The 19,509-nt window shown below is 42.0% G+C and overlaps 1 protein-coding gene across 3 annotated transcripts in view; it reads left to right on the top strand.

Annotated features, from left to right (window-relative positions):
• The first annotated feature begins 4,118 nt into the window (after nucleotides 1-4,118).
• COG3 (component of oligomeric golgi complex 3) overlaps nucleotides 4,119-19,509 on the top strand; it is a 49,661-nt gene continuing 34,270 nt past the window's right edge. For 2 of the 3 annotated variants that reach the window (XR_013345484.1, XM_077811633.1), the window contains exons 1-9: nucleotides 4,119-4,486; nucleotides 9,409-9,555; nucleotides 10,125-10,186; nucleotides 11,348-11,513; nucleotides 14,611-14,685; nucleotides 14,821-14,913; nucleotides 15,221-15,346; nucleotides 18,185-18,265; nucleotides 19,218-19,261. Coding sequence is in view for 2 of the 3 variants with exons in the window: in XM_077811633.1 (XP_077667759.1) it covers nucleotides 4,328-4,486; nucleotides 9,409-9,555; nucleotides 10,125-10,186; nucleotides 11,348-11,513; nucleotides 14,611-14,685; nucleotides 14,821-14,913; nucleotides 15,221-15,346; nucleotides 18,185-18,265; nucleotides 19,218-19,261 (953 nt within the window). In the remaining variant the exon portion in view is untranslated. Of the gene's footprint in view, nucleotides 4,487-9,408; nucleotides 9,556-10,124; nucleotides 10,187-11,347; nucleotides 11,514-14,610; nucleotides 14,686-14,820; nucleotides 14,914-15,220; nucleotides 15,347-18,184; nucleotides 18,266-19,217; nucleotides 19,262-19,509 lie in introns of those variants that run through there. The other variant, XM_077811649.1, reaches the window with a different exon arrangement.

Below are 19,509 nucleotides of genomic sequence, written 5' to 3'. Positions count from 1 at the left end.
GCAACAGTGACTTTATTGCCTCTGCAAGCGGTGATCGAAGGGAGGAGGTGAGGGTGATTAGCTTACAGGGAAGTAGAGTGAACCAAGGGGTGGGGGGTTTATCAAGGAGATACAAACAGAACTTTCACACCGTAGCCTGGCCAGTCATGAAACTGGTTTTCAAAGCATCTCTGATGCACACTGCGCCCTCCTGTGCTCTTCTAACTGCCCTGGTGTCTGGCTGTGTGAAACCAGCAGCCAGGCGATTTGCCTCAACCTCCCACCCTGCCATAAACATCTCCCCCTTACTCACAGATATTGTGGAGCGCACAGCAAGCAGTAATAACAGTGGGAATATTGGTTTCGCTGAGGTCTAAGCGAGTCAGTAAACTGCATCAGCGTGCTTTTAAACTTCCAACTGCACATTCTGCCACCATTCTGCACTTGCTCAGCCTGTAGTTGAACAGCTCCTGACTACTGTCCAGGCTGCCTGTGTATGGCTTTGTGAGCCATGGCATTAAGGGTTAGGCTGTGTCCCCAAGGATAACTATAGGCATTTCAGCATCCCCAACAGTTATTTTCTGGTCTGGGAATAAAGTCCCTTCCTGCAGCTTTTGAAACAGACCAGAGTTCCTGAAGATGCGAGCGTCATGTACCTTTCCCGGCCATCCCACGTTGATGTTGGTGAAACGTCCCTTGTGATCCACCAGAGCTTGCAGCACTATTGAAAAGTACCCCTTGCGGTTTATGTACTCGCCGGCTTGGTGCTCCGGTGCCAAGATAGGGATATGGGTTCCGTCTATGGCCCCACCACAGTAGGGAATCCCCTTGTAGCAAAGCCATCCACCATGACTTGCACATTTCCCAGGATCACTACCCTTGATATCAGCAGATCTTTGATTGCTTTGGCTATTTGCATCACAGCAGCCCCCACAGTAGATTTGCCCACTCCAAATTGATTCCCGACTGACCGGTAGCTGTTCGGCGTTGCAAGCTTCCACAGGGCTATTGCCACTCGCTTTTCAACTGTCAGGGCTGCTCTCATCTTGGTATTCTTGCACCTCAGAGCAGGGAAAAGCAGGTCACAAAGTTCCATGAAAGTGCCCTTACGCATGCAAAAGTTTCGCAACCACTGGGAATCGTCCCAGACCCTCAACACTATGCGGTCCCACCAGTTTGTGCTTGTTTCCCGAGCCTAGAATTGGCATTCCACCACATGAAGCTGTCCCATTTGCACCATGATGCCCACATTGCTAGGGCCTGTGCTTTGAGAGAAGTCTGTGTCCATGTCCTCATCGCTCACGTTACCGCGCTGACGTCGCCTACTCGCCCGGTATCTCTTTGCCAAGTTCTTGTCTGCATATACTGCTGGATAATGCGCGTGGTGTTTAATGTGCTCCTAATTGCCAAAGTGATCTGAGCGGGCTCCATGCTTGCCGTGGTATGGCATCTACACAGAAAAAAGGCGCGGAACGATTGTTTGCCGTTGCCCTGACGGAGGGAGGTGCGACTGATGACTTGGCTTACAGGGAATTAAAATCAACAAAGGGGGTGGCTTTGCGAGAAACTGAATGGCCCCCCAAGGATAGAACTCAAAACTGGGTTTAGCAGGCTGTTGATTTCACGGAGGGATGGAGGAGAAAATGAATACAAAACAAATCTGGTTTATTTCTTGTTTTGAACCACTTCATCTATCTTTATACATCTTGCTGGCAGCAGACTGTGCAGTACGACCGCTAGCCATCATCTCCTGGGTGCTCGGCAGAAGACGGTGCAGTACGACTAGCCATCATCTTCTGCTAGCTGGAGGTTAAAAGACAGTGCACTGCCAGTAGGACTCAATCGCCTCAAGACGAAACAAGGGAAATGACCTGGCTGAGTCACTCCCATGTTTGCCCAGGCGCCCGATTAAAAGAGCACCCAGGACTACCTCAATGACGGCTACCAGTCATACTGCACTGTCTGCTGCTAAAAGGCAATAAATTGCTGCTGTGTAGCAATGCAGTACCACATCTGCCAGCATCCAGGAGACATACGGTGACAGTTAGTTGAGCGGGCTCCATGTTTGCCGCGGTATGGCGTCTGCACAGGTAACTCAAGAAAAAAGGCGCAAAACGATTGTCTGCCCTTGCTTTCACGGAGATAGGGAGGGAACGGGGGCCTGATGATAGGTACCCAGAGCCACCCATGACAATGTTTTAGCCCCATCAGGCACTGGGATTTCTACCCAGAATTCAAATGGGCGACGGAGATTGCGGGAACTGTGGGATAGCCACCCACAGTGCAACGCTCCGGAAGTCGACTCTAGCCTTGGTACTGCGGAAGCACTCCGCTGAGTTAATGCGCTTAGAGCATTTGTGTGGGGACACACACAATCAACTGTATAAAAACGTTTTCTACAAAACTGACTTCTATAAATTCGACCTAATTTTGTAGTGTAGACATACCCATAGAAATGAACCTCACCCTGTATGCAAAAAGAAAAGGAGTACTTGTGGCACCTTAGAGATTTAACAAATTTATTTGAAGCTTTTGTGAGCTACAGCTCATTTCATCGGATGCATTCAGTGGAAATTTCCATTGAATGTATCCGATGACACTGAATGCATCCGATGAAGTGAGCTGTAGCTCACGAAAGGTTATGCTCAAATAAATTTGTTAGGCTCTAAGGTGCCGCAAGTACTCCTTTTTGCGAATACAGACTAACACGGCTGCTACTCTGAACCCTGTATGCATTCATGTACATCTGCAGATCAACAAAAAGTATAGTCTGGCTATGCAATCCTTTTGGAAATGAAATAAGATTGTGAATTTCTTGGGCTTCTGGGAAAATATTCAGATTTAATAAAAAAAACTGACACAGACACAGCTCACTTCTACCTCCCCACCAATGGGTCTCTTAAAGAGATATCTCCCTATTAGGCACATGGGTTACACAGGCTTTTCAGAAAGGCCAAATTAATCAACTGAATAAGTGGTATATTTTTTTCATAAAGTAATATGGAAAAGTAAAATTAAAAAGTCAATTTTTAATGCAAGAAAGGTGCTTAGCATAAAAAGTACTACATAAATAAGTTAGGATGCTAGTTTCAAAGCTGAAAGATAAACTGGGAAATAATTGCAGGATTGTTTCATGTTGGTTTTAATGTTCAAAATGTAGCATCTTTTATTACTGCACAAGCAAATAAAGCTACATTTAACAAAGAGCAAGTCTGAAGCTCTTCCACTAATGAGAAGAGTAAATACAAGTGAAGATGATGGAGTTTAATGTGTTGTGTGGCAATGTGGAATAGTAAGGTCCAATAGTGACTAAACCAAATGGAGGAAAAAATAACAAATTTTGTGGAGCTCTTTGAGAGACTGTACAATGAAGAAAGACAACCAGTGTTAATTTCCATGAGAAGATACATAATTCTAGGTGTCGAACTATAATGACTCAAATACCTTTCCCCTTGTCTGAGTGAAGGGAAGAGGCAGGTCCTGCACAATTGTGTACAGGTATTACATGCCCTAGCCACGAAGGGGTGATAACTGTGAGGGGTTCCACCCAGTGACCTCTGCTGGGGTAGCAGTGATAGTGCCCGTTTTCCCTCAGTAGCTGGTTTTAGAGTTAATACCCCTTGAAGCTGACTAGATGGGTCTGAGCACTCAGGCTCTGGCCAATCAGCCCTCTTGTTCCAGACTGGCTGCAGACTCAGGCATATGCCCTGGCAATAGTTACACTCCATGTTTCATCGGTTTGTCATCAGGGTAGAACTAAACTTTATTTTTAAATCGGGGGTGCTTGGGTTGTGGCTTCCAGCGTCTTTGGCTGCAGGAGGATTGCGGGGACGAATACAATTGGCCAGCAGTGCCACCGACCCCAGCTAAAATGTCATTATTACAGAGCGGGAAGTGACTTGCTCCGGGTCTTTGCACCCTAGCGGCCAAAACGGGATTAGAACGCGTGTCTCGGGGCTCCCAGCCCAGCTGAGCAGGGGCCTGCGCTGCAAGGGGCGCAGCCCACTGTCAATAGCTGCAGTCTCCTGAGCTCATTGGTCACAGCGGGCCGGGCAAGCAGGCCCTGTCCCCACTGCCCGTCTACGCATCGCAATGACGTCATGAGGGCGAAGGCGCTTGCGCCCCATCGGGTTCGAAGAGTCCCTTCCCTCCACCGGAAGTTTCCGTCCCCGATCAGCTCCTCCCGCTGGTTGTGAGCGCGTGGAATCCTCCCGCGTGTCTCGTTCCCTCCGGAAGCGTTTCCGTGTTCAGATGGTTCCGCTCCTCTCTCTGCCCCTCGCTGCGTCGGACGCGCCCGGATCCCGGAAGTGGCCTCTCCTGCCCGCTCCGGCTGACGCTGGCCGTGAGGATGGCGGAGCCGACCCCGGAGCTGGGCGACAGGGAGATCCGGGACAAGCTCGGCCTGTGGGACCGCAGGCCCCGGCCCACGGCGCCTCTCACCGACCGACAGACGGACTCGGTGCTGGAGCTCAAGGCGGCGGCCGAGAACCCTCCCGTCCCGGCCGAGGTGAGCGGGGAGGGGCCGGGGCGGGAGACCGTTGCGGCGGAGGCGGTTGGGGGGCGCCTGGCGGACGCTGGGGCCTCCCCGTTCCTCTAACGGGAGCAACTGCCACGTAGCCAGGCGGCGCGCGGCCTGGGCCGCCCCCCGGGCTGGGCGGGGCGGGGCGGGGTGTGTGGGGGGGAATCATGGGCTGGGCTGGCCGGAGGCTGCTACCCGGGGCCCGCTGGGGGGCGGGGCGTGTCGGGCCACCTCCTGCTGCTGCCCAGGTCGTGCCCTTGGTCTTAGTGGGGCTCTGAGCCGCATCGATCCCGTGCGGAGCTGCCCGCGGTGAGGGGGACCCGGGTCTGGCAGGCGGGGACCTCGCTGGTGGTGCGGCAGCTCGCAGTGCTGTCCTGGAGATGAAATGAGCGAAGTCTCGAGGAGTTATGTGGTTAAGAAGGCCTCTCTGGCATCTTCCCGAAGAGTGAGCTCCAGTACCTGCCCTGTTCTCCATGCAAATAACTACATTTCAACTATCCTAGCGTACTGCTCTGGTTTCACTTGGATTCGCTATTCGCTTCCTGTTGCAGGGGGCCGTTCCACCCCAGAGATGGCTCCATTGTAGTAACTGTAGAATCATAGGGACCTCGATAGGTCATCTAGTCCAGCGTCTTGCACTGAGGCAGGATTTACTGTTATCTTCTAGGAATGGCCAAACCGCGGCTCGCAGTTTTACAATTAAAGTGTGGCTCATGGAACCCCCCACATCCCATCATTCTCCTCCTACCAGACGCGGGGAAGGAGGGAAGCTCCGGGCTTCTGCAGTGTGGAGGAGTGGTGGGGCTAGGGGCTTCTGCCCCATGGGAGACACCTGCTAGGGCTTGGGACTTCAGCCCTACTCTTGCTGAAGTCCTGAGCATTGACACATGTGCCTGACACTCAAATTTCTGAAGATTATCATATGCGTCTCAGAGGATCTGTAAGTTTGGCCACCCCTGAATCTAGGCCATCCCTGAAAAGTGTTTGACTAGTCTGTTCTTAAAATTCTTTTGTGATGGACATTCCATAATCTTCTAGCTAATTTGTTCCACTGCTTAACTACCCTTACAGTTAGAGGTTTTCCTCATGAAAAACCTAAATCACCCTTGCCGCAATTTAAGCCCATTACTGCTTGTCCTTTTTCAGTGGATAAGGAGAACAGTTTATCACCATCCTCTTTTTTTCTGTTCTTGAAGATTATGTTCCTCCTCAGTATTCTTTTCTCCTGACTAAACACACCCAATGTTTTAAATATAATAATCCAGACAGATACAAATTTTGTGTATGGCTTTCATCTTGTAAAGGACTGTAGGATGCTTTGTTGCCACATAATTTAAAATCAGCACTGAAAGGGAGAATATTCATTAAAATACAACTACGTAAACCCAACCTTCCATAATGTCACAAAATGTTAAACGCTAATAAAACATAAGTTGATTCTGCTCTCGTGTGATGTCTGATGAGTTGGGACCTGTAACCATATGGCATACTTGAGTCATGAATGTATTATTTAGACAGCAGATGTGCTGGGGTAGAGCCTATCAGTTAAAAAATGAAGTATTTCTATTTTTTACCATCATAAAAGTTTCTGCCCTATTGATTTTTAACAAGAAGCAATGCAATTAAATTATTTTAACCAGAAGTTGGTCAATAACACATTAGGGTAGTATTGGTTTTTGTTTTACTAGCTCTGCACAATATCACTCTTGTTTGTCTTACCTGCAAACTGTAATACTGCCTGTTGCATATAATTGTTTTAAGCTGTTAAGGTTACTTTGATGAATAGTGTTGTTAGCATTCCGAATACATATTTCTGCTAAGAAGACAGGCCGGTCTGTATCTTGTCAATAACTGTTGTTAGTATAGGTTAATTTATTCAACACCCTGAGCATATTTAATTTCCTTGTGTGAAAATCTGAGTCTCACAATCAGTTTTCTCATATGTTTGCTAGCAGGAAAAACATACATAGCAGCAGCTATGTGCTGGTGGAGTTTACTTAATATATTTAAGATGGACAATTTGGGTATACATGAAGTAGCTAGAAAGTGTAAAACGTTGTTACGGTCTTCAAAATTTCCCTTTGAATGAGAAAATATTTTATAGTTGAATAGAATTATAGTGCCTGTTACAAATCCTAGTTTTTTTAAATGCTATTGAATGGACAGATCTATGAAGAAAAAAGGGAACAAAAATGTTGTTGTTCAGAAATACTACGTGAGTTAATTGAAGTATTTCCATCTAGCTCCATTCTGTTGTAGCTGAATTTACAACAAATTCTTATTTATGAAAGACCAACTTACCTATTTCTTATATTGTATTTAATTGAAATGCAATAAGCTGTCAGCAGACTAATAGTCCAGATGTTTATAGAAGGGTTACTCATTCTTGGACAGCATAGTGATCGAAAGGGTTCGTGCACATGATAATACTTAGCACTTTTATAATGCTGTTCTATCATAGATCTAAATTTGTCTTACAAAAGAAGGTGGGAAAACAGAGAAGCAGAGAAGTTATGGGCTTGATTTTCACAGATGCTGAGCACTCTTAGCTCCCATTGAAATAAACTGGAATTGTGGGTCTTCAACGTATCTGAAAATTGGACTCTAGCTGACTTGCCTGAGGTCACGCAGCTAGTCAGATTAGAAGCCAGGTCCCTTAGCTCTCAGTCTTGTGTGCTATCCACTAGCCTTTCACTTCTGGAAATCTACCTTAAAATTCCACCTCAAGTCACCAGCTTCCCCATCCTTAGACCCGGTTTGTCCATATTACAAAACCACCAGTTTGTTTAGCAGGCATGGCAAACCCTGCCCAAGCAAGGATCAGGATTAAATGGTGGCAGACTTGCACCCCAACGAGACCCCACTACAAAGGTCAGGTTTGTGTTGGATCAGAAAACAACCTGAACCTGTTTGGTCGGGTTGTCCCTGTTCACCTTGTCTTGTTGGGGGGTCCTTATCCGCTGTAGGCGCTGCTCCTGCCTCGCCAGCCCCCGCAACCTCTTTGCACTGTATATGCTGAGGTGTGTTTGTGTCAATGGGTCGCAGTGTCTTTCACTCCACAGTGCAGCAGCGGGTGGCAACCAGCAGGAACGGGCTGTACAGCTGCCACTGTGACAACCCCAGAGGTAGGAGGTGGCTGGAGATGGATTATGGGCACTGGTTATGGGGATCCCCCACCAGGCTGAGCCCCAAGCAGTGGTGTGCTAACACAGGGTCGGAGGGGGAGTGTTGCAGTCAGGTCTGAAAATGACTCAACCCTCTTGGGCTCGGGGCAGGTCAGGCTTTAAAATTAGTCCTGCTAATAGAAGCTAGATAGTAGGCATGTTGAATGTCAAAATTAAGGTGCATTAACAAAAAGCAGTCTGAGGAATCTGGCATTATCAGCCTCTACTTTTATGACTATTAAAACTGCCTCTTGCAAAAACAAACAAAAAACAAACAACCTGCTAACAAAAATCAAAAATATATGAAGTTCTGTTGAATTCATTAGTTATCAGACTTTTAAAACCTAGACGAGGCTTTTTACCTGGTTAATATTTTCAGACAATGACTTTTATTGCCACAGATAACTTGTTCTGTGTAGAAAAGTAATACTTTTTTTTAAAATTGTGTACAGTGCTCTTTTGTTATGTTCTTGGTTGTTGTGAGTAAGCTTTAATTGTGCAAATGGTGGGCTGTAGCCCACGAAAGCTTATGCTCAGATAAGTTTGTTAGTCTCTAAGGTGCCACAAGTACTCCTGTTCTTTTTGCGGATTCAGACTAACATGGCTGCTACTCTGAAAGAAGAGGATGTTATGTTAGAATAGTTAGGGAGAACATCCTCGTTAGCTGTAAAATTTTTTTCAGGGATAGGATACAGCATCTAATTCCAAGGCAGTCTCCAGTCTAAAAATACTTAAATTAAATTGTCCCAAATTACTTTGATTTTTTTATGTTCAGTAAAATATATTTAATAAGCTGAAATTCTGAAATATAGGAATTATCTTCTAAAGAAACCTTCCTGTATAATCATCTGGAGTATCTATTTGGAAGTATTATTTAAAACATTTTGAAATTATTGGAATTTCAGGTTGTGACAATATTGGGCTTGAAATTTCCTTTGGTCATATGGCAGAAAAATCTAATGGAAGTTTGTTTAGCTTGTATGCCAGTCAAAGGGTTTTTGTGCTGTGTAGATACTGTAAACCTCTGTTATTTTGGCTTGCACTTGGAAATATGAATCATCATGGGCTTGTCTCCACTATGGGTGGGATAGATGCTGCGGCGATCAATCCACTGGGGGTCGATTTAGTGGGTCGAGTGAAGACCCGGTAAATCAACCGTCCATCACTTTCCCATTGACTCCGGTACTCCACTGGAACGAGAAGAGTAAGGGGAAATGACAGGAGAGTTTCCGTGGTAAGTAGATCTAAGCTACTTTGACTTGAGTTACGCTACTAACGTAACTCAAATCGCGTAGCTTATATCTGCTTTTCCCCATAGTGCAGTCCTGCCCCATGTCTTCTGATATTCAGTCCACAAACATTAATTTGTCTTGCTGTTTAGCTAGCTAAACTGGAGATTTGTAACGCTTTTCAATAATATAGATCATATCCAAGAGGGTTGTATTAATTCATTTTCAGTTAATCTTGTTTAGTAGAAAGTATTAATTTATTTTTTTTTTGGTCCTGGGATAATTAAGTGAATATTTTAAATATTTCTGAATTTTGATACTCTGGTGTTTAAATATATTATTGAAATAGTTTATAAAATGTCCATGCTGATTATTCCTTCAAAATTAAACAAACAGGAACTTAAGAAATAAGTTTGGTGTGATTGAGATGTTGTTTACACTATTGCATATTAATTTAAAATTAAGCGTTAATTTTTAAAAAGTAATTTAACTAAAATGATGGGATTTTTATGTACAGCTTCCAATTGAAGATTTATGCAGTTTAACATCACAGTCACTAAGTGTCGCGCTGGCTGCAGCAATACCTGAATCAACAGAGGATATCCTCTTGAAAGGATTCACCACTTTGGGAATGGAAGATGAAAGAATTGAAACTGCACAGCAGGTAAATCACACCAAATTAATTGCTTTATAATCCTAGAGGCATCATTTCAGTGCTAAAATTCTTCCCAGTGGATTTGTGAAGCTTTAGTGTGCCTTTCTTATGTTTTTTATTAAATTCTTTTGTTAGCATTTAAGAGACATGCAAAAAAATTGAAGAAAATTAAACTTTAACATTTTGGTTGTTCAATACTAGGTGTTTTTCCTGTATTGTGAGGCTAAAGCATCAACAAAGGACAGTGGTGTTGCCCGCAGAATGTTGCATTTCAATCCCATAATGTTTGCAGTGAGATAGACAGTGCTAATGTTGTGCTCCTAGAAACTCAAGGAGATCGCATTCTACCTTTTTCCTTTAGTTAGGTGGTAGGATTGTGCTCTGCTAGGTTCTGGACTGTCTGAATCATTGTTGAGTACTTAAGGGTTTTTTTCCTTTAATAATGAAAGATGCTTATGTTGTGGTGCAATTCATCATCTATATCCTGTTGATTGCTCTAGAACTCCAGATATGATGGTTTCTCTAATTGGTTCCTTGTAATGTCTGGATTGTTGACAATCTAAAAATCTGTGTTCTAGTTCTTCTCATGGTTTGCTCAGCTGCAGGCCCAGATGGATCAAGATGAAGGTGCTAAGTACAGGTATGATCCTTCTTCCATTTGTTGAATTTTATCACTGTATATTTTTAATCTCTGCCCCAGCAACAGCTTCTAAACTAGAAGTGAAATTTTGCTTTTATGTATATATCAATTCCCACTTAGACATATTACAGCATATGATATGTAGGATTTTATCCTGTCCACTAATATATATGCATCTAATTTTTCAGCATCCTATGGCACTTTTCCCAGTTATGTCTAATTTGTATCTATTTTCACCTGACTGACTTTCTTTCTTCAATCTGGGAAGGACTACTTTCAACTGACTTTAGCTGTTTATCAACTATTCATAAAGAGTTGTGTCTGAAACATTTCTGAGTGACTGATGATCTTAGATATTTCTACTGTGGCTAGTGCCACAGTGTTGAGTTGCCACATCCAAAATTAAGAGCATGCATTAAATTTTACTGTAAAATAACCTGCTCTTTTCCCTATCACTTGGTTTTTACGATCTGCTTGTTCTCTGGCCTTTATTGTGGGAAGAGTTTTGTGTTGTATCCGGAAAATGGTAAGGCTTGGGATTATTCTGAGCCCATACTTGTGAACCTGTCGCAAAGTTGGAGAGTTGCATCCCTGTTCTCTCTATTATGATGTGTTTCTGATGCATGGCAGTAGTGTTTTGTAGATCACAGATGGAAAAGTGGTCTATTATGTGGCTATGCTTTATCAGTTTTAGTTGGAGGAGTCTAGAGAAGAGTGTTAATTAGTTCTGTGCCCTTACTATTCTGGGGATTACACAAGTCTGAGAAGAATTTATGATTTTACATACTGTTGTATATGTGCTAAAATAGAGCACAGTAGTTGAGGCCCAAGAGTCATTAGTTTTGAAGTTCCTTTTTGATTTAAATTGGACACTTAACATTGTTTTAATTTATGCTTAATAGTGTTTGAAAATTGATGTCTTATCAGTTTTAAAACAGAATCTATGACCCATGAGCTTAAATATCAGGTCAGTTTGTGATTTAAGATTTTATTATACGTTGTTTTTTGTTCTATGCATTTACTTCCTGCAAGTGATCTACTCTTTTCTAGAGAGGTTTATGTATCCTCAGGAAAATGGAGTAAATCATGCTATGTATTGGTTATATTTTTAAATATAAAAAGAAAAACATTACCCTTTTTCATTGTGGTTCTCTTCTCTAGACAGATGAGGGATTATTTGTCTGGATTTCAGGAGCAATGTGATGCTATATTGAATGACGTGAACAGTGCTCTTCAACATTTGGAGTCTTTGCAGAAACAGTATCTCTTTGTGTCCACCAAGACAGGAACACTGCACGAAGCCTGTGAGCAACTTTTGAAAGAGCAGGTAATTTGTGATACGGTAGTTACTGAAGCTTTTTAAATTGAAAGGTACCAAAAAATAAAGTCCTCTGTTTACAGAACAGGCATCTTGTGGGCAGTAATGGAAGTGCATGATTTACTCCTGAGGGAATTCTGTGCCAAAAAAATAAAAGTTCTGCACACAATATTTTAAAATTCTGCAAATTGCATTTGTCAAGAAATAAATGTGGAGGCTCTAGCATAGCAGTGGGGAGCACAGCCCAGTGGCGGTGGGAGATCACCCTGCAGCCCCCCCTTAACCCTGGGACACAGACTCGGCGGTGAGGCTGCACCCAACCCTGACACAGCACAAGGGTCAGACCTGCCCCAGAAACACACAGGGGCTCTGCCTCTCCATGCCAGGTGTGGGCAGGCAGGCTCAGCCCAGCAGGATCCAAGCGTGGAGGGTCTTAGTGAGGGTGGATCCAGATGTGTGGTGAGAGGGTTCTGTGTGGGGCAATCTGGGTTCAGGTGGCTCTGTGTATGTGTGTGTGGGGAACGGTCTGGGTGTGGGGGCATTTGGATGTAATGCATTTGGATGTAGGGTCTTGTTGGGGCAGTTCTGGGTGCAGGGGCAATGGGACTCTGCAGAGGGATCCAGTTGAAGGTGGTTAGAGCTCAGCGGAGAGGAGTCTGGGAGTGGGGGATGGGGTTCGGCACGGGGGAGGATGAGTGTGGGGGGCTTTTTGGGGAGGTCCTTGGTTCAGAGGAAGAAACAGAACAGGAGCAGAGTTCTCTAGTCTCTTCACTATGGTCCCTGGGAGTTGAAGAGGAGAGTTCCTAGTGAAAACACTTTTCTGAAATTAGAAAGGTCATGTTGGAATTGTGTAAACCATTCACCAGAAAGTCATATATTTTAATGTGGAAATATTTTCTTCAGTAGCCACCTAATTAGAGGAACATCCTAAGACTTTTTCCATTCCTCTTTTTTGGACTGTTTTACCTGTGAAAAATTTGGGTTAAGGTTTGTCATTTATACAGGTTTATTTAGCAGTTGTCCCTGCCTACCATTTCCCAGCTGGGGGCTGCCCTTTATTTTTTGCACCCCTTTAGTAAAGGATTTTTAAAAGGTCTCTTAAGCTGTTCACACTTATTCATAAACCCACAAGTCCTTCGGGTTTCAATTTGGTTGTCTGCAGACTGATGAAATTACTGTTTGAACATTTATGGGAATGTTGCTTAAACTTTCTCTGTTGGAAAACAGAAAACTAAATGAGTTGTAGGCTGTTGTAGCCTGTCTTACACCATGTTCCACTCAGACAAAATGGTCATGAAGCATTAACCAAAATTGTCAAAGGTTGTTATAGCTAAGCTGATACTACTCTGAAAAGTAATGCCACATAAACAGCATTATGAGTGGTTCCATGTTTGTTTGCTATCCAGCTGACCTCAAGAGCAAGTGCTCAGTATACGAGTAAACATATTTAATATTTAGAGAGACAAGGTCAGGTAATATCTTTTATTGGACCAACATCTGTTGGAGAACAGTCTGTGTCATCAGAAGAAGTTGGTCCTGTCAAGGTTCCTTCCCCACTCTGAACTCTAGGGTACAGATGTGGGGACATGCATGAAAACCCCCTAAGCTTATTTTTACCTGCTTAGGTTAAAACTTCCCCAAGGTACGAACTATTTTACCTTTTGCCCTTGAACTTTATTGCTGCCACCACCAAACGTCTAACAGATATATATAACCGGGAAAGAGCCCGCTTGGAAACGTCTTTCCCCCCAAAAATCCTCCCAAACGTTACACCCCCTTTCCTGGGGAAGGTTTGATAAAAATCCTCACCAATTTGCATAGGTGACCACAGACCCAAACCCTTGGATCTTAAGAACAATGAAAAAGCAATCAGGTTCTTAAAAGAAGAATTTTAATAGAAGAAAAAGTAAAAGAATCACCTCTGTAAAATCAGGAGGGTAAATAACTTACAGGGTAATTAGATTCAAAACAGAGAATCCCTTTAGGCAAAACCTTAAGTTACAAAAAGACACAAAAACAGGAATATACATTCCATCAGCACAGTTTATTTTCTCAGCCATTTAAAGGAATCAGAATCTAACGCATATCTAGCTAGATTACTTACTAAGTTCTAAGACTCCATTCCTGTTCTGTCCCCGGCAAAAGCATCACCCAGACCGAAAGAGAGGCTTTGTTTTTTCTCCCCTCCAGCTTTGAAAGTATCTTGTCTCCTCATTGGTCATTTTGGTCAGGTGCCAGCGAGGTTATCCTAGCTTCTTAACCCTCTACAGGTGAAAGGGTTTTTCCTCTGGCCAGGAGGGATTTTAAAGGTGTTTACTCTTCCCTTTATATTTATGACAGGTCCAAAGGAAGATATTACCTCACCTGCCAACATGGCTACACCACGCAACAACACTGCATACAATTTTTTTTGTCAGCACTGCAAACTCAGTCTGAGATGTTAGTCTAACTGCTTCCTTTTCTTATCCCACATCACCACCAATAATACGGTTCTGCAGAGCAAAATATGCTCTCAATAAGCACCATCCATGCATTGTTCAAATTTATGTCCTCAATGACTCTTATGTAAACATCCCATTGCATTTAGTGGCTTTGCACATGTGCAACTGCTTGGAAATCAGTAAACAATTCTGATATTGAAAGAAGAAAGACTATATAAAAGTAAATGATATTCTCCAAATCTACTGCTTCTGCAGATCTATGATGACTTTTTCCAAGTTATTTTTTGGATGCTTTTGAGGGATAAAGGAACTGAAGATAGGAATGTTTGCATGGTATATTTTTAAAGAATGTTGGGATCCTGAAGTGCTTCAGAATAGCATATAATAGCTTTACTACTTGAAAAGATTCTACGGCTCCTTCAGAATACTGCAAGACCCCTAGGTTGTGTGTCTGTAAAGACAATACACTTGAAAACAGCATTTAGTGGTAACGTTTCTTTCTTTAATTCAGAGTTTAGAACATGACAGGATTTCTGCTTTCTGCATATTTTTTTTATGGTCTGTTATGTAGCTAGCAAAATCTGATCTTATTTTTTTAACATGTCTTATTTGAAACCTAAATAGTTTAAGTTACTTACAGTCTTTTATTTGCTCTGTTTGAACAGTCGGAACTTGTTGACCTGGCTGAAAATATCCAACAGAAACTCTCTTATTTTAATGAACTAGAAAATATTAACACAGTAAGTGTTGTTTTATTTCTTATAATCTTAGAAAGTCAAGTAGGCTATATTAATCATCCAAGTTCTGTGACCAAAATTAGTTATTTCTGATGTTTTCTTAATTTCTTCTGATTGATGTATTTTTGTTTTTTAAAGAAATTAAATTCCCCAACGTTGTCTGTGAACAGTGAAGGATTTATACCTATGCTGGCTAAGCTTGATGATTGTATTACATATATTTCATCACATGTAAGTAACTTAACATTTTGTATTTTTTGATTAAATCTTAACACTTTAGAGATACATATTCTAGTTACTTTGGATTTTTAAAAATGTGTTTATTTTTACAGAGGGAAAAAAGGCAAGGAAGACACTTTCTGCTCCTTAAAATGTATCTTATCTGCATACATTTAGTCCACTTATGCTTAAGTTTATAAACCTGCTACAGTTAGCTTGCATTGGATACTTTTTACCTATTACTTGTTCTTTTTAAAAGTATTTTTTGTACATCTACCGTTACTGCCACATTTAAAATGTTTTTCTTTGTTCTTTGCAGCCTAATTTTAAAGATTATCCCGTGTATTTGGTTAAGTTTAAACAATGTCTTTCTAAAGCTATGCACCTTATGAAAACATACACTGTGAACACACTACAGAACCTCACAAGCCAGTTGATAAAAAGGGTAAGTTGGGTAAGCAGGTACTGACTTGATTAGTCTGATGTATTTGTAATAACCCTAGACCAGGGGTTCTCAAACTGGGGGTCGTGACTCTTCAGGGGGTGACAAGGTTATTACTTGGGGGGTTGAGAGCTGTCAGCCTCCACCCCAAACCCCACTTCGCCTCCAGTATTTATAATAGTGTTAAATATAAAAAAATGTGTTTTTAACTTATAAAGGGGTCGCACTCATAGGCTTGCTGTGTGAAAGGGGTCACGAATACAAAAGTTTGAAAACCACTGCCCTAGACAGAACCAAAAATACCTGCAACTTCTTTTAATATTAATTTGACTGATGCTAATATTTATTACACTGTTGTATTGGACAAGCATTTTTTGGTGATATGGCCCATTTAAATACTTTCTTTTGATTAGTTTGTAGAGCACATTAGTTTACGCTGCTCTGGGACAGCTGCAGAGCTGCAATGACAAGCGCAAGTAATCCAAGTGATATCTTGAAAATAGGCTATAAAGATGAATTTTTAAAAGGAACAAAGGGGAGTTAGGTGTTCAACTCCCATTGAAAGTCAATAGAAGCTGGTCACCTAACTACCTTTTTGTGCCCATGCAAATCTCCCCTAAAAAGCTTGCAGAGATGGTAAAATCTGAGTAGCAAAATTACGTATTTGACTATATAACTTTGGCTGAAATCTGGTGAGAATAAATAATTCCTGTGAGCGTTTTGTAACGTGATTCAGAAGATTTGGGGGTGGGGAAAATGAGCCCATATCCCTTCTCAGAACTTGAATGTGTGCACGCTAACATATTGCCATTCAGACTTCTGTTACACTGTATACGTTTACAGAGGTAATTTACTATGTCTCCATTGCTTTTATTTTACATGCTTTTCTTTTTCATTTCCTTCTGTTGTCTTTCTTTCAGTGTCTCCATTTTCTTTCCCTTTCTCTCTTTGGCTGCATTGCTCTGTCTCCCTTTCCACCCATTTTTTCCAGTTTCTCCCTTTCTTGTCTCCTCATCCCGAGAATCTCTCTTGTTCCCCTCTTCCTCAGTCTCACTGCTTTTCTAATCTATCTCTTCAGCCTCTCCCTCCTATATCCCCTGCAAACTAAGGAACTGTCTACAATACAACCCCCTTCCCCCCCCCCCAAAAAAAAAACCCCAACAAAAAACAAAAACAAAAAAACCAAACCAAACCAAAAATAAAACAGACTCAGGCAGTGAGTCTCACAGCCCAGGTCAGCTGAGTTGGGTTTGTGCTGTGGGGCTAAAAACAGCAGTGTAGATGCTTGGGTTGGAGCCTGGGTTTTGAAACCCAACGGAGGCATGGGTCTCAGCCTGCCCTCAGGCTGGAACCTAGGCTCTGAGACCAACTCCCCTTGTTGGGTTTCAGAGCCCAGGCTCCAGCCTGAGCCTGAATGCCGACACTGTTGTTTTTAGCCCTGTAACGTGAGCTGAGTGAGCCTGAGTTGGTTTACCTGGGTTCTGAGACTCACTGCTGTGGGCCTTTTTTTTTTTTTTTTTTTTTTTTTTTTTCAGCATAGACATTCCCTAAGGATACATCTACACCACAGTACAACACCCGTGGCTGACCTGTGTCAGCTGTGGGGCTGTAAAATTGCAGTGTAGGTGTTCAGGTTTGCACTGGTGCCCAGGCTCTGGGAACCTGTGAGGCTAAGGATTTAGCTAGATTAAAAGAGGGATTGGACAGTTTTATATGAATAACAAGAATGTCCAGAGTTATACTAGGTAATGCTAACAAAAAGGGTACTGGAAGAGAGACAGAACTTCATGTTTCAGGGTTTAAGCCAATCTCTAGCTATGGGGGATTATGAATATGACCTTCGTGGAGGAGGAAAGGGAAGATTACCCCATATCCTTCTACAATGAGGTTTTTTTGCACTTTCCTCTGAAGCATCTAGTGTTGGCTTCAGAGATAGGTTAGTAGATTAGATGGACCACAGGTCTGATCCAGTAAGGCAGTTCATATGTTACTGTGGAAAGAAATTCATTGGGGGCTAGCCTGCTATTTGCAGTCTCTTCTGCTTTCCCTCTGAAGGTCTTCTCTCTGCCTCCTAACGGGACAGGAAACCAGTGTGGTGGTCTCTATTTGTGGGAGCGCAGCCAGACTGCTTCAGGGGATGGGTAAAGAAGAGTTAGAGGTGGGGCTACTTTTTGCCCTCTTCATGTCACAGGCTGAATGCTGCTACTTCTCCCCCCGACCTCTGTGGGAAGTGCCCTGGGAGCAGGAGAGGGAGGTGAGCTGGTGGCTAAATTATCCAGAAGGTATTCAAATGTGCAAGGTTCTTTTTTCTGCTCTCCATTCTGGTCTATTACTAGAGCAGGTAAAAGCTCTTGCTTTGCACTGAGCTGAGCCATGGAGGGCAAGGCAAATGCCTGAGACTCTGGCAGCCCAGTTCAGGCTTCGGTGGGAGGGGGTTGAATTTTAACTCAACCTCTCAGTTCCAGGATAGAAGTTAGGTTTCCATTTATCAGTAGTCACCATTTCTGGTTAATCAGTGGAACAGCATTGGCAGGTTTCAGAGGAAATGGCATTGTGACTGTTTTTTAGTGGAGAAGAAGGGAGAGAAGTAAAAATAAAAGTGTGCAATAAATATTCTAACCCTTGCTGCTCTGGTCTTGAATATTGTTCTCTCAACTGGGTTTATCTGAGTTTTGAGAGAGTGCCAGCCTTTGGCACACTGAATAGAAAAGCATAAAAAGGTCATAAAAGTGCAAACATTTCACAAAACAGTTCCTCAAAAGCTTAAATGTCTCAACCAGTTAATACTATGAGCTAAATATAGACGAATCTTATTTATCAATTTGTTCTTTCTCTCTTCAGGATCCTTCATCTATGCCAAATTCTGACAATGCCTTCACACTATTTTACGTAAAATTCAGAGCTGCTGCTCCCAAAGTTAGAGTAAGTAGCTTGGTAATCAATAGCTGATAGTGAAGCCATAAAATGAGTTTTAAATTCATTGTTAATGCTAATATGTGGGCTGCAGTTTATTTCTGTTTTAAGGATAGTGTTCAGATCTACCTTCCTATGTTAGAAAATGGTGAATGATGCATTTCTTACTTACTAGATGATGAACATTAATTTTTTACTCATTATTTTTGTCAAGCTGTGTTTTGGATGGAAATTAGAATTAAATTAAAAATACACGAACAGCATTTTAAAATAGTTTATTAGTTAAATAAAATCACCTTTAAATGTTATGATACTTTTTTCTTGTGTAAGTATCGAAGAATGTTTTGCATTTAAAACTGAATTATTAAGCAAGGGAAATATCTGTAGCTAGTGAATTAATCTGATTGTTTCTGATCACCACGTCTTTCAAAGACTTTAGAATTAGTGGATCTCAACCTCTCACCTCATTTTTGATAGATTGGGAGAGGGAAACAAGCTTTCCTGTTTTTGGTTTTCCAATTCTTAATTTTTCTCAACTTTGTACAAACTAAATATTGAAGCGAATGAGTTGAATAAACTACAATGAAGAAAATATTCTCTTCATCTGCAGAGGAGCGTACTGCTGTGTCAAAAGGTGGTTTAGCACTTCAACAAACTCTTGTTCCAAGTGCTTAGCCAGTGCCTTCCACCAGTTCAGTGGTTTGATTTTCTTTAAAACTTCAGCAACAAACATACTGCTTTAATATTTTTTATTTAATTGATTTTAATAGGTTATAGTGCTCTAAAGCCTTAATGTAGGTTGCCATAATTTCAAAAGTAATTTTAAATAGGTGTATTTTTAAAAAGAAAAATGTTTACATTTAAGAGTGATTTCTTTTATTAAAAAATAATTTTTATTCACCCTTAATGTGCTTGGAGTTCATGGGGTTTTTTTTTGTTTTTTTGTTCTCTTTCAATATAGACTCTTATTGAGCAAATAGAGCAAAGATCTGAGAAGATGCCAGAGTGAGTATAATGTAATACATTTATTTTCAAGTGTTTGAAATTCTGGAAGCTTAGAATATTTTACCTCAGTTAAAAATATTGAGTTAAAGAAATACTGCTTTTTGGAAACACCCCCCCCCCCCAACAAACAAACAAACACAAAAAAACTAATAACTTTGCTTTGTTTTGAACTATGTAGCAGAAAAGTTAGAATACTGGCAGTGGTGACCTGAAAATCTAAATCCCTTGTACGCAATTGTTAGGTTTTT

This window comes from Eretmochelys imbricata, chromosome 1, assembly GCF_965152235.1.
Source record: "Eretmochelys imbricata isolate rEreImb1 chromosome 1, rEreImb1.hap1, whole genome shotgun sequence".
In the NCBI taxonomy this organism is placed as follows: domain Eukaryota; kingdom Metazoa; phylum Chordata; order Testudines; family Cheloniidae; genus Eretmochelys; species Eretmochelys imbricata.
Note: the sequence above shows the minus strand (reverse complement) of the source record. Positions and strands in the feature narration are given on the sequence as shown.